This window comes from Macaca mulatta, chromosome 15, assembly GCF_049350105.2.
Source record: "Macaca mulatta isolate MMU2019108-1 chromosome 15, T2T-MMU8v2.0, whole genome shotgun sequence".
NCBI lineage: Eukaryota > Metazoa > Chordata > Mammalia > Primates > Cercopithecidae > Macaca > Macaca mulatta.
Genome location: NC_133420.1, coordinates 15,476,631 through 15,489,723, shown reverse-complemented (window position 1 = coordinate 15,489,723; position 13,093 = coordinate 15,476,631). Strand labels below are relative to the sequence as shown.

General features: G+C 41.6%; 1 protein-coding gene across 7 annotated transcripts in view; it reads right to left on the bottom strand.

Annotated features, from left to right (window-relative positions):
• The window catches only part of MED27 (mediator complex subunit 27), a 228,534-nt gene that overhangs the window by 160,010 nt on the left and 55,431 nt on the right, over window positions 1-13,093 (bottom strand). For all 7 annotated transcript variants that reach the window (XR_013404626.1, XR_013404625.1, XR_013404624.1 and 4 more), the window contains 1 exon segment: window positions 1,256-1,386. Coding sequence is in view for 3 of the 7 variants with exons in the window: in XM_077965458.1 (XP_077821584.1) it covers window positions 1,256-1,386 (131 nt within the window). In the remaining 4 variants the exon portion in view is untranslated.

Sequence of the window (13,093 nt, the reverse complement as noted above, 5' to 3'; positions counted from 1 at the left end):
GGAGCGTGCACACTGACAAAACAGGGACTGATGTGCCCACATTTCTCATTCCACATCATCGAGTGAGCCTTTGCACTCACCTACTAGGGATTCTAATCAAAAGGACCCAACAGGTTGAATGAACCAAGTGGATGAATCAAGTGTGGCATATTCAAAGGAAGACTACACTGCAACAGAAAAGGACAACTGGATGAATCTAACACATATGATGTTAAGTGAAAAAGAGCTCATACAAAAAAATGACACTGCATGATTCCACTTATATGAAGTTCAAGGACAGGCAATATTAACTGTTTAAAGAAGTCAGAATGGTGTTAAACTTGGGAAGGAGGGCAGCACGGGTATAGACAGAGAACAAAGAAGAGGAACCCTTATGGGATTCTGGAAGTGGTGGCTACATGGATGTACACAAGTGTGAGAAAATCATTAAACTGTATGCTCTGTGAAGCTTACTGTATCCGTTATCTTTCCTAATGGGAAAAAGAAGAGCACATATATTACTATTTTTAAACACGAACAAATGAACCTAGCATTTATTCTAATCTCAGCTCTAGCAGGTTCTCTAGGTGGACTGCAGCTTAACCAAAGGTGCTCCTCAGCTGTCTCATTTATAAAATAAGGATAACTGTACTCATATTCTACCACCTTTGGGAATGTGACAAGGAAACAAATAATAAGCCATGAGGTCTCTTAAAATCCTAGGTGGAAAAGTCACATACAAAATATGTAAAATAAACTGCATTATAGCTGTTTCACAAAGATCTATGCAAATTATGTTACCATCATGCTTGGTTTCTAATCCTAACAGATGCCCTTTTAAAAGAAAGAAATAATTCAGGGCCGGGTGTGGTAGCTTATACCTGTAATCCCAGCACTTTGGGAGGCCAAGGCAGGTGGATCACCTGAGGTCAGGAGTTCGAAACCAGCCTAGTCAACATAGTGAAACCCCATCTCTACTAAAAATACAAAAATTAGCTGGGCATGGTGGTGTGCATTTGCAATCCCAGCTACTTGGGAAGCCGAGACACGAGAATTGCTTGAACCTGACGGGGTAGAGGAGGGCAGAGGTTGCAGTGAGCCGAGATCATGCCACTGCACTCCAGCCTGGGTGAAAAAGCGAAACTCCGTCTCAAAAAAAGGAAGGGAGAGAGGGAGGGAATTCTGAAGAAAACAATAACTTTCCACTACCCCGAAACAAGTATAAAGTAAAGAAGTTCACCCAGTACTAAAGTAGTTTTTCAAACCCGTCACTCACTGAGGTGGTAGAACAAGAGTTGTGGGCTGAGCCTTTGGTCTACGTTTGGCAGATACTCCCATCTGATTAGCGGAGCGCTTCAACGACTGCTGATTCAAAAGGCCAGATGCTAGTCCTGCATGGTACTGCAACTGCAGAGAAAAACAAAACAAAAGGGAAAGAAAAATAGCATTTGGTAAAAGCAGGACAAATGGTATTAAACTAGCAATGCTTGATAATCTTATCCCCTTAGAACATTTTAAGTAACTTCAAATACAACTGCTCACATTCTGCTTCAAGGAATTTATCCATAAAAAGATAATCAAACAGGAAACGAAACAAGAACAAGACTGTTCATCACAGCATTACCTCATGATGAAAAACTGGAAGCAGTCAAAATGTCCAACAAATGACTGTGAAATTGATTAAAATAGAGAAAGAACTTCACAATATCATTTTGTTGAAAAGAAAAGAAGGTTCCATTGTAAACAGAGAGGCACTTAAAAAAATGTTCTCTAAAACGCTGACTGTATTTTTCAGTAGCAGAATTTGAGTGATTTTTACTTTATTTTTCACTACTATTCATATGCTTTTTGTAAATGGTTTTAAAGCCTATGTAATTTTTTAGTAAGAAAATCCAGAGGTTTTCCTTAGAGACAAAGTTAGTTCTGGGAAGTCTTGCTACCGTCGTATCTTGCTTATAATAAAAACCATAGAATTTGTAGTCTACTGCAGCACACCATGACCACGACATGGCTTATCATACATAGATTCAAACATACTATGAGTCTGCATTCAGAACCACTGAGCTATCTTTTCAATGGTTAAATTACAAATATCAATCATAAGAACAAGCTCATGAATATATCTTAGAACAATGTATACAAATGGATATAAGCTCATTGGAGAGAACAGAGTGGAGAAGCCAATTTCAAGTCCATGGACGTGCAACTGGAACAATGTCATGGAGGTAAAGCAGCAGCATGCTTTAAATGTGTCTGGTGCCAGCATCCTTTGCTTGATCCCTGGACAAACTGCTGAGCTTCACGGTGACTTAGGATAGATAACTTTACTTCTCTATACTTCAATTTATTATTGGGAAAGACAAATGATACTGCCCAGTTCTAAACCAAACAAGACTTTGAATTATAATTTATGTCAAATATAATACACACATTTTAAGTGAACAGTTTAAGGAGTTTTGACAAATGTATATACCTCTATAACTACCACCCCAATCAAGATAAAGAAACTTTCCATCACCACAGAAAGCTCATTTGTGCCCTAACGCAGTCAATCCCCTTAACATCTACCATCAGGAAATTCTGATTTAAAATATAACTCATCATTCTCACTCCTTGCTAAATGAAGCTTATAACCAATTTGACGTATGACAATAACTTTTAGCTTCCCTTTCTAATCCCATGCTTTTGTATTTTAGATCATAAGAGTTGTCATCAATATCACTATAATAAAATTATCCTTGAAAGGTATCCCAATTTTGAGCAGATGTAAATAAAAGATTCACATGTGAAAATGCCAAGCTAAGAACTTGGATAGAGACCATTTATAACATCCAATGTGTTCCTTCCTCTCTTCTCAAATTAAGAAAGGTCTTTCAAACATTTATTTAGAATTATCTAAACATACAAATAGTAATTCATTCTAAAGCTCTGAATCAATTTCTTCTCAAAACGCTCTTCCAAGGCACAGATTTTCTTTGCCGAGTCAGCTGCATTACAGCTCACAGTAATGAAACTGGCGACCACCATATAAAAGGGGCTGGGCCTTGGATGCAAAGGGCAATAACGTTCTGAAAAATAAACAGCCTCATCTAAAGCCACAGGGCCGCCTGCAAATAGAGAGCAGAGAAAACAAAACCAACTGAAATGATCTGCTGCTGGAACGTGGCTATAAAAACGAGGATATCCAGTGATCCAGTACGACTGTGTTTGGAGCATCCATACCGCTTTTTAAAAGGCTCTTGATTTACTTGGACGATTTGCTGTGGGAGCCTTACGGGTGCCCAACACAAGACAAACATACATCACATTCATAATAAATATGGAGCTCTTTTCAGGGTGGAAAAGGGGCGGGGGGATCATAATTTGGCTCTAACAACTCATCTTAGACCAATGAATTTTGCTCAACTGTTTTTTTCCTACAGATTTCTTAAATGGGAAATCAATGGAGGCAAGGGACAGTACAAGTTTGAAAGACAATGTTTCAAAATGTCAGCTACTTGGGTTTCGATCTTCCCTGCCAGAATTTGCAATGAGTGCAATATGCATGGGGCTTTACGAAATTACAGGGAAAGACAGCTTGGCAGGGGCCTCCTCCTGGCTCAAGGAATCGTCTCTCCTTTTGGCTCTCCTCCTTTGTATTTATTAGGGTCCATGCAAGCTCAGCCGTTCCAGCCCTGCTGACTCTTTGAGTGGAAGAGTCCTGCTAACTATGCAGAGTCACAGGGTGATTTTGCCCACCTGGCATCATTTTGATCATTTGCTCAAACAAACAAACAAAAAACCCAAAACAGCAGAAATGTATGCTAACTGCTATCTGTCTTTTAAAGGGTTCCTTTGAAACCTCAACCATCTTGGATGCTCTCAATGTACAGTGCACCTCTGACAGCACACATAGGTGGAAGGACGCTTCTTCCCCCAAAACAAAATCTGCCCTTGAGAGCTGACTCATAATGATTAAGCAGCACTTGTTAATCATATATATGTATCCCAGTTTCCAGGAACACGGCTCTGACTGTCAAGATCTATAGGGGCCCATTAAATATTTACTGAACCACCTTTATAATGGGAGAAAAGGTCAAAGTTAATAAAACTGACAGGCAGCTCCTGTCCAACTGGATTATACATTATTTAAGCACCAATACTCCATTCCATGGAACACAGTTTAGATCTGAAGAGGCTCTTGGAAAATGTTCACTCAGCCAATGATTCTAAAACAGAAGAAGGGAGTTCAGAATGAATCTACAAATTAACATTAGAAACATATAACTCCCCAAAATACTGCCATCAGTTCTCAATTACAGGTTCTGTAATATTTTCTATAAAAATATATTTCAAGAAACATACTTATCTCCAAATGTCTGCAGCATGGAAACAACTCTATTTCAAAAAGCAACTTATTAAAAGTTCTAATGTGATTTTTCTATCGAAGATCGTTTCTCCACTAACCAGCAGGAATAAAAATGAAAGAAGGAGAGAAATGATCTATTCTTTTAACTTCCATATCTGACAAGTGCGGGGAATGGGAGTGTTGATGTGGCTGGTGAGTTGGAAGGGAAGGTTCGTGACTTACTGTTAAGTCACCGCTCCACAGGAACAGCCATTTCCGTGTTGCAGTGTTCTCTGAATTTTTTAGAGTATTTCTCTCAGTTACAATTTTGCTATCTATTAATTTCCACTTTCTATTTTCTATGAATGACCTGGGATTTTTCTATCAGTTCTCAACCTGAAGCCCTCTCTAACCAATTATATCTACTAATTACCTCTATACCTGAGAAAGTTTTAGCGATTAATAATGATCTGAGGAAAGACCAATTAAAATGAGGAAAACTTTGATTTACTGAGTCGTTTTAAAATAATGCTGTTTTAGTCATATTGAATACATAAGAGGCTCCAAGTTGTCAGGCAGGGTCCTGATGAAATGTAAGTGGGAGAGGAAGGGCCTCTGCAATCAGCAGCCTCTCTGGAAATGTGCTCCTGGGCTTTGCTACTACCACACTGGGTGACCTTACGTATCTCCTGTCCCTCTCTAGAAAATATGCATGACATTTTCTCTGAGGACCCACCGAACTCTAAAATTTGATTCCTTTGTATTTCTAAAGGTAGAAAGGTATTTGACATGAAGGAATATCCCTGCAATATTAATACAAGAGACTTAACAAACCTTTTTCTGTTGGATAGCCAAGGTCTTTATAGAATCCTCTTTTGAAGAGTCCAAACTATTGGGAGTCAAAATTCAATTAGCTTTAAAATATGCTCAAATTACAAATAACATATACCAGAAGGAAATGATATAAAAGGCAATGATAAAAACAGGATTCAAACGCGGTTTCTTTTTTTTTTCTTTTTTTTGAGACAGAGTCTCCCTCTGTCGCCCAGGCTGGAGTGCAGTGGCCGGATCTCGGCTCACTGCAAGCTCCGCCCTCCGGGTTTACGCCATTCTCCTGCCTCAGCCTCCCGAGTAGCTGGGACTACAGGTGCCCGCCACCTCGCCAGGCCAGTTTTTTTGTACTTTTTAGTAGAGACGGGGTTTCACTGTGTTAGCCAGGATGGTCTCGATCTCCTGACCTCGTGATCCGCCCGTTTCGGCCTCCCAAAGTGCTGGGATTACAGGCTTGAGCCACCGCGCCCGGCCTCAAACACAAAGTTTCTGACTTAAATCTTGGGTTCAGGAAATGAGATGAGCAATGACCCCTCCCCCATTCACTCTCCACTTGCTTGATGTCTTCCGCAGTGTTCTGAACGCTTCTACCCGCCCCAAAATATCCATAGGTAAATGTTTTGCACTGGACCAAAGTTTGAAAAGAGAATAGAAGGAAACTCATCAAACCGATCATGTTCAATATACTAATTAAGCCAGTGGCATTCAATTAGGCCTAGTACTTAAAAGCTGAAGTGTATGCTGGAACTTCCCTGGGGTCCATGCTACAGCATCCCATCCTATGCAGCATTGCTCTACCCTTGCCATCTGGCCCGAATCCCACTTTAAGAGAACCTGACATTTGACAATCTCAAAACATATAAGCCAGATCAATCAAGATTTGATTCTTCTCACTATGAAAATCACTATTTCTTTCTCAAGATTCACCAAAGGCTTTTTTAAGGATGAAGGGGAAAAAAAGAGCTCTCCTGGCCATAAGTTATGATTGACTTTATTTTTTTAAAATAACTTTGCATATAATTACATATAAGGGCAAAGAACGGCACAGAACTAAGTTATAATAAATTCTGTCTGGCTTAGACCAGAGGACCCACAGGAGGGCAGAAGAGATCAAGGGGGTAGGGAGCCCCACCATCTCCTCTGCCAGTCACTCCAGGCCAATTTCCTTCTCCAAGCACAAAGCTCCTGTCTGTACTGGGAAATGCGCCCAGAAAAGGCAGCCTTGTGTTATTCCTGGGTCTGGGAGTGAAGCTGCCACCCAGGGAGTCTTATCTCTAGGGCACAGACCTTGTTATTGATGACTCTATTCTGTACAATGTCCAGGATAGTGCATTGAATACAGGTGATGCTAATGAATTTGTCAGCTAACAAGTAGACTGGCAGATTCGTGGGAATGCTGGTTTGGCTTGGCAATGCAACCAATCTAGAAAGGACTGCCTCCATCTGACAGTCCTCTTATGGCTGGCCTCTTATGAAAGCAAATACACTGCTTTCTAGGTGCCCACTGTCATGACAGAACCACAAAAGAAACCTTTTTGCCTCTTATTCCAATTGCCCAAAAGTGGGTATGTTCACAGGCTTGAGTTCAGAAAAAGGGGTCCATAGGGACTGCCCCTGGATGACTTCAAATCACAGAATTTAACAATAGAGAAAAACCATAGCAGATGCCAATCTTCCCCCTACCCACAACCCCATTTCACATGAGAGGAGATGCCAGCCTTAAAGAGGTCACTGACCCCAGGTCACATCATTCGCAGGAGGACGGTGGGCCATACAGGGTTTGCCTTAATAATGCTGTCCCGCGGGGACAGGTGTGCTGCATCTTTCTAACTGGAGATACTGACATTTATCTCCCCTTAGGCAACGGAACACAGCAATCCCTCCTGGACAGGAGCTGGCCCATGCCAAGGAGGCAGCCACATTCCTGTCACCGGCCTCTCCTGGCTCCTGCTTGTCATGATAGAACTCTTCACTCTACCCTCCTGCAGGCGCTGAGATGTTGCATGCTTTTCCCTCCCACTGACTCCAGTCATGTGTTAGGTGGTGAGTTTGAAGAAGTTTTAAACTCTATTGTCTTCAAGTTTTAATATTCAGGGTTAAATACCTTAGAGAAAAGAAATCAAGAAACCATAGTTTCATCAGAAAATCTAAATTCCAGATGCACAGTGGCACGTTGAACCTTCCTAGCAGTTTTGATACGGCTCTGTCACAGAGCAGTTGTGCTTCTGTCTAATGGGTTTCCAGGAGATTCCACATGTATCCTCTGTTTCTACTGAAGAATTCTCTTTGCGAATGTATATTATATATAATGATAGCAAGAAAGGACACCCGTGCCACTTCCCCTGTAGATCACTGACCAAAACAGCCAGAGCTGGCTGACATAAGTGCACTGAAAATCCTTCCAATGTACAACAGAACACACCAAAGCCCACAGCCACAACCTGAGGACACATGACACCTGGAACAATCCACACCACATATACCTGGATCAAGTCACACCCCATACAGCTGGGATGTGTGTTGCAGCACTGGGAGGTAGGGTGCTAATCTGAGAGTCTCACACAGTCATGTTTCCCCAGACCATTAAGCTTTCAACTCGAACTAAGAACTGTGCAAAATCAGGAAACTTTGTCACCACTGTGAGTTGCAAGGACCTTTGCCCCTCATTACTGAAATATGTTTTGTTTCCAGCTAATGAGAAAGAATCATGTATTACAATAGAGCTCTGGTTCTTCTTTTGAACGTAACTCTAAGCAAAAAACAGGCAAGCTCGTCTGGTATTATCTGTGCCAAGGAAAACAGCTACAGAAAAATACCATAAATCTAATTGTTTTGCTTGGGTTTTAATCTAAATATCAGATAATGATATTAGCTTCTTTCCTCCTTTTATCTCCTAATGCTTCTTTCAAATAGCCAATAGTTTAGAAAAAACACCTTAGACTTGAGCTTTTATGGGTAAATAATCTTTTTACTTGGTCAAAACAGCATCAGTAAACCATAAGAAGGAAGCCTTCAATTTACTTGCCTATTTGTTCTCTCCTGGAAGCTCGGTTTCAGCTCCTTCAATTACTAGGAAAGCAGGACAGCAAATCAGAGCTGCGCTTCCTGCTCCACTGTGGCATTATTTACATGCTAAATGCCATCTGAGTTTCTTTCTTCCCTATATATTAGTGCTCAAATGTCCAAACTTCAAAAGCTATCCAAGAAGTAAACAGAGACGATGGATAGCAGCCCTTTTCTCTCTTAAATATCTGTAATGGTTAGGGTTGTTTAGATGGTTCTATTGCAACTCCCCAGAATTTCCACCTTTATTAATAGGCCTTTCTCCACGACTGCTCCTGTTTACGCTACAGCTGTATGCATGTTACCATCCTTCAAAGATGCCAGTCTGGCAGAAGGAGAATGACTCACATATCTGAATGAATTCACTAACAAAGCAAACTAAAATGTGGCTAACAATGGAAGAAACAAACATCATAGGGATTATTTGTAAAGGGAAAGAGAAAGACAACTGAAGAAGGGAAAAAATGGGAAGATAAGCAGCTAAGAAAAGACAGACAAGGGTATATAAAAATTGGTGTTTTCCTGTCTCCCAGGAGCCCCCTCTCACTTCACACCAGGCGCTCACCCCATCTGCCTTGCATGGTCTCAGAGACCAATGGACAGGGTCATAAAGATCACGTTGGAGAGTCACCTGGTGTCAAGGGTTGAACATTTTTGTCTCCCCAAAATTCTTCTGTTTCAATACACATTGGCCTAATTCCCAATGTGATGGTATTTGAAGCTGGACCCTTTGGGAGATAATCAGGTTTAGATAAGGCCATGAGGGTGATGCCCCCATGGTGGGATTAATGCCCTTAAAGAAGAGGAAGAGATCAGATTTCTCTCTCTCCACCATGAGAGGATATAGCAAGAAGGTGGCCATCTGCAAACCAGGAAGAGAGCCCTCACCAGACACCAAATCTGCCAGCACCTTGACCTTGGACTTTCCGGCCTTCTGAACTGGGAGAAATAAATGCTTGTTGTTTACCCCAGTCTATGGTATTTTATTACACAGCCTAAATTAAGACACATGGCCACTTAAGGAGATGCAGGCCAAAAATATAAATAGGATCAACGCAAAATTTGACAACACAGTAATGAGAGCATCATAACAGATTATTGACAGGCCGTGACGATGAATGAGAATATGCCCTCTGAAGAGGGACAACATGGTGGGCTATCTTGTTTGCCCATGTTTCTATTGGAGGAAGAAGGCCATGTCAGATGCACCATCATGTTCTTGTCACCAGCTAAGGATGAACCACCCCAGAATCCTTATCCATTTGCATATTACACTTCTGGGCTCAAGAAAAACAGATTGTGCATCTGATATTTCAGTTATTAACCAAAGACAGAAGTAACAGGGAAGAAAGACACATCTCAGGATTATCTTTATATTTCTACCAGAAATGTAGGACATTAGTTTTTAAACACATACTTAAGGCCTGAATCAAAAGTCTACAAAGTAAGGCTAGAATTATGACTGAGGTCCTAACAATGAAATTCTGTATTTAAATGTTACTCTGAGCAGTCTGCGCTTGACTTCCTAGTACAAAAATCAACATCAGTGAAATTTAAATATGGAATGCAAACATTTTACTAGTCACCAAAAGTCTCCAATTAGGCAGCTAGTGACGGGGGGCTGGTGTATTAGTCCATTTTCACACTGCTATAAAGATACTTCCAGAGACTGGGTAATTTATAAAGGAAAGAGGTTTAATTGACTCACAGTGCCACATGACTGGAGAGGCCTCAGGAAACTTACAATCATGGCAGAAGGCATAAGGGAAGCAAGGGCCTTCTTCACATGGCGGCAGGAGAAAGAAGCAAGCGAAGGAGGAACTTGCCAAACATAAAACCATCAGATCTCATGAGCACTCACGATCATGAGAACAGCATAGGGAAAACCGCCCCATGATCCAGTTGCCTCCCACCAGGTTCCTCCCTCAACACCCGGGGATTACAATTAGAGATGAGATTTGGGTGGGGACACAGAGCCAAACCATATCAGTTGGGAAAGGGCTCCTTGAGGTGTCTTATGCCTAGTAAAAGTTGAAATTGGCCGGGCGCGGTGGCTCACGCCTGTAATCCCAGCACTTTGGGAGGCCGAGGCGGGCGGATCACAAGGTCAGGAGATTGAGACCACGGTGAAACCCCGTCTCTACTAAAAATACAAAAAATTAGCCGGGCGCGGTGGCGGGCGCCTGTAGTCCCAGCTACTCAGGAGGCTGAGGCAGGAGAATGGCGTGAACCCAGGAGGCGGAGCTTGCAGTGAGCCGAGATCGTGCCACTGCACTCCAACCTGGGCGACAGCGTGAGACTCTGTCTCAAAAAAAAAAAAAAAAAAAAAAAAAAGTTGAAATCAAATGCAATGCTACAGCCCTAACAGGCACTTAAGCATTTACTGACATACAATACTTTATTGGTTTTTCTTCCCAAACATTCACAGGTGAGGCATGGGGGAAGAACGAAATATTCCCATATAAGAAATATGCCCCTGAATATTTCTCCTTCCCCTGCCCCAAAAGAAAACAGACGTTTTTCAACTAAACAATGAGTACAGTGAGAACTACCAATGGACATTTCAAGTTCTAAACACTGAATTCTAAGCATTAGTCACTCATTGCCAAGGTATCTAGTCAGTAAACTAATAAACCTGATTTTTTGAAAATTGCCAATCTATATATTTTATAAACTTCTTCTTTTATGGGTAGTGTGAAGAAGGGATGGCTTCTCAGAAAAGAAAAATGAGTTTCTGTGCACCTCCCAGTTCATTTAGATTTAGTTGGAGAGTTTATTTAGCTCTTCTTTATTCCAGTATCATGAAATGCCTGTTGCTGCTTTAAGCACCATTTTCATTATGGTCAGATGCAGCCCCATTAGTCTCCTCGGCTTTCCTCCATAAACCAATAGTCTGCTGGGAGACACCTGGCTACAAATCAGGGATTTGATCAGCCATCCCCCTACTTACTCCCTGCTTACTGGGGATATACAGTCAGAAGAGGCAAGGAAGAAGGATAGGCAGTGAAGAGAAAACTCAGATGGAAGGAGACAGGAAAATAGGGAGCCATATAATCACTGACTGGAAAAAGATATACGACAACGATGTCAGAAAAACAAAAAAGTATAGGAGTGGAAGTGAGACAGCTGCTTAGTTAGGAGGCATGCAAGAAGAGAAATCAGGAAACAGGAGAGAGCTCGTAAGAAGGAATTTTTTTTTTATTGATCATTTTAACAACTGCATTGTTCTTTTAGGAATAGGAAGAACAAGGCGTGGTGGCTCAGGACTATGAGGAGGCAACAGGTCCAAGGAGGCACCTGCTTTCCTTTGTACTTGGCCATGAAGCAGCAAAGGCTGACACTCTGGAGGCAGTGCGGCCCAATGCACAGAAGATGCAGCCTCGCAGTGAGATAGCCCTGAGTTCAAACCCCAGTCCAACATGAGTGATTCTGGGTGTTTTCCCTCCCTTCTGAGCCACTTTCTTTATCAGCTCAATAAGAAAAGGCAACGTTCAATCTCGTAAGGAGAGCGCTGTTTTTGTGTTTATTGGGAACACTCCCCTAAGGCAGGCTTTAAAAGTGCCTTTTCCCTATCTCACAACAAACCCATGGAGGGCAGTATCGTCAGCCTCCTTTTACAGATGACGAATGGTTGTTGTTGGAGTTAGGCGGTATAATGTGTGCAAAAGCCTTAAGCATACTGCCCAGTACACTGCAAACAGGCAAAGAAAGAGCTGTTCTTGTGATTTTCACAAGTGACCACACCTAGAAATTCGCTTCCTCCAATAACACCAGGAATGACGGAATTTTCACAAAATTGATTAGAATGATCACCTTTTACATCAAATCCTGTCACCCTAAGCATGTCAGATAATAAATTGATAAATGTAATGAGAAAAAAGGAAAAATGTATCCACTAGGTCATTCTAAATGAGTAGCTATATTGAGAAGGAAACCCAACTCAGAATTCTTTTCATACAACTGAAGAAGACAATCTATTACAAGATGATGCCTCTTGGTCAAATCCTAAGGACAATTGTATAAGGCCTGCAGAAACAAGGTGAGCACTCTAATTGAAAGGCAATCCCGAGGATTAGTTGGGCAGCTCCTTCTAATATACTGTAGAGATTGTTCTTTTTAATCTACACACAACCTAAATGCCCAGAAAGTTGACTCAACCTTGATGCATGAAACAATCAGGTTAAGGAGTGCTTCTTATGCATCTATCTAAGAATTCGGTACTAGAAGATCAAAGTTTCTCCCCAGACTCCCACAGCACTCTTTGTAGGACTGCTAAAGGATTTCTGTCGGTCTGTTCAAGTTCTGATTGTGATTATCTACACATAGGAACTATGAGAAAAGGTAATGCGGGTGGAAGCCTGTGTGTCAGGATTTTCCCATATAAATACAGGACAATGGTTTTTCCCCTTGGAAAAAAAAAAAAAAAAGGCAAAGTCATACATTAACAACGGGCATGTTTTTGGTTTAAAACAAACAGATTAGAGTGAATTTTTTTTTTTTTTTGAGACGGAGTTTCGTTCTAGTTGCCCAGGCTGGAGTGTAATGGCGCGATATCGTCTCACGGCAACCTCCGCCTCCTGGGTTTTCAAGAGATTCTCCTGCCTCAGTCTTGCGAGTTGCTGGGATTACAGGCATGCGCCACCATGCCCGGCTAATTTTGTATTTTTAGTAGAGACAGGGTTTCTCCTTGTTAGTAAGGCTGGTCTCGAACTCCGAACCTCAGGTGATCTGCCCGCCTCGACCTCTCAAAGTGTTGGGATTACAGGTGTGAGCCACTGCGCCCAGCCCAGAGTAAATTTTCTACTGATCAACAAGACCTAGGTAGAGAAAGAGTTCTACTACTCTTAATCTAATTAAGAATGTGGGTTCATAGTCAACCATCTGGATATACAG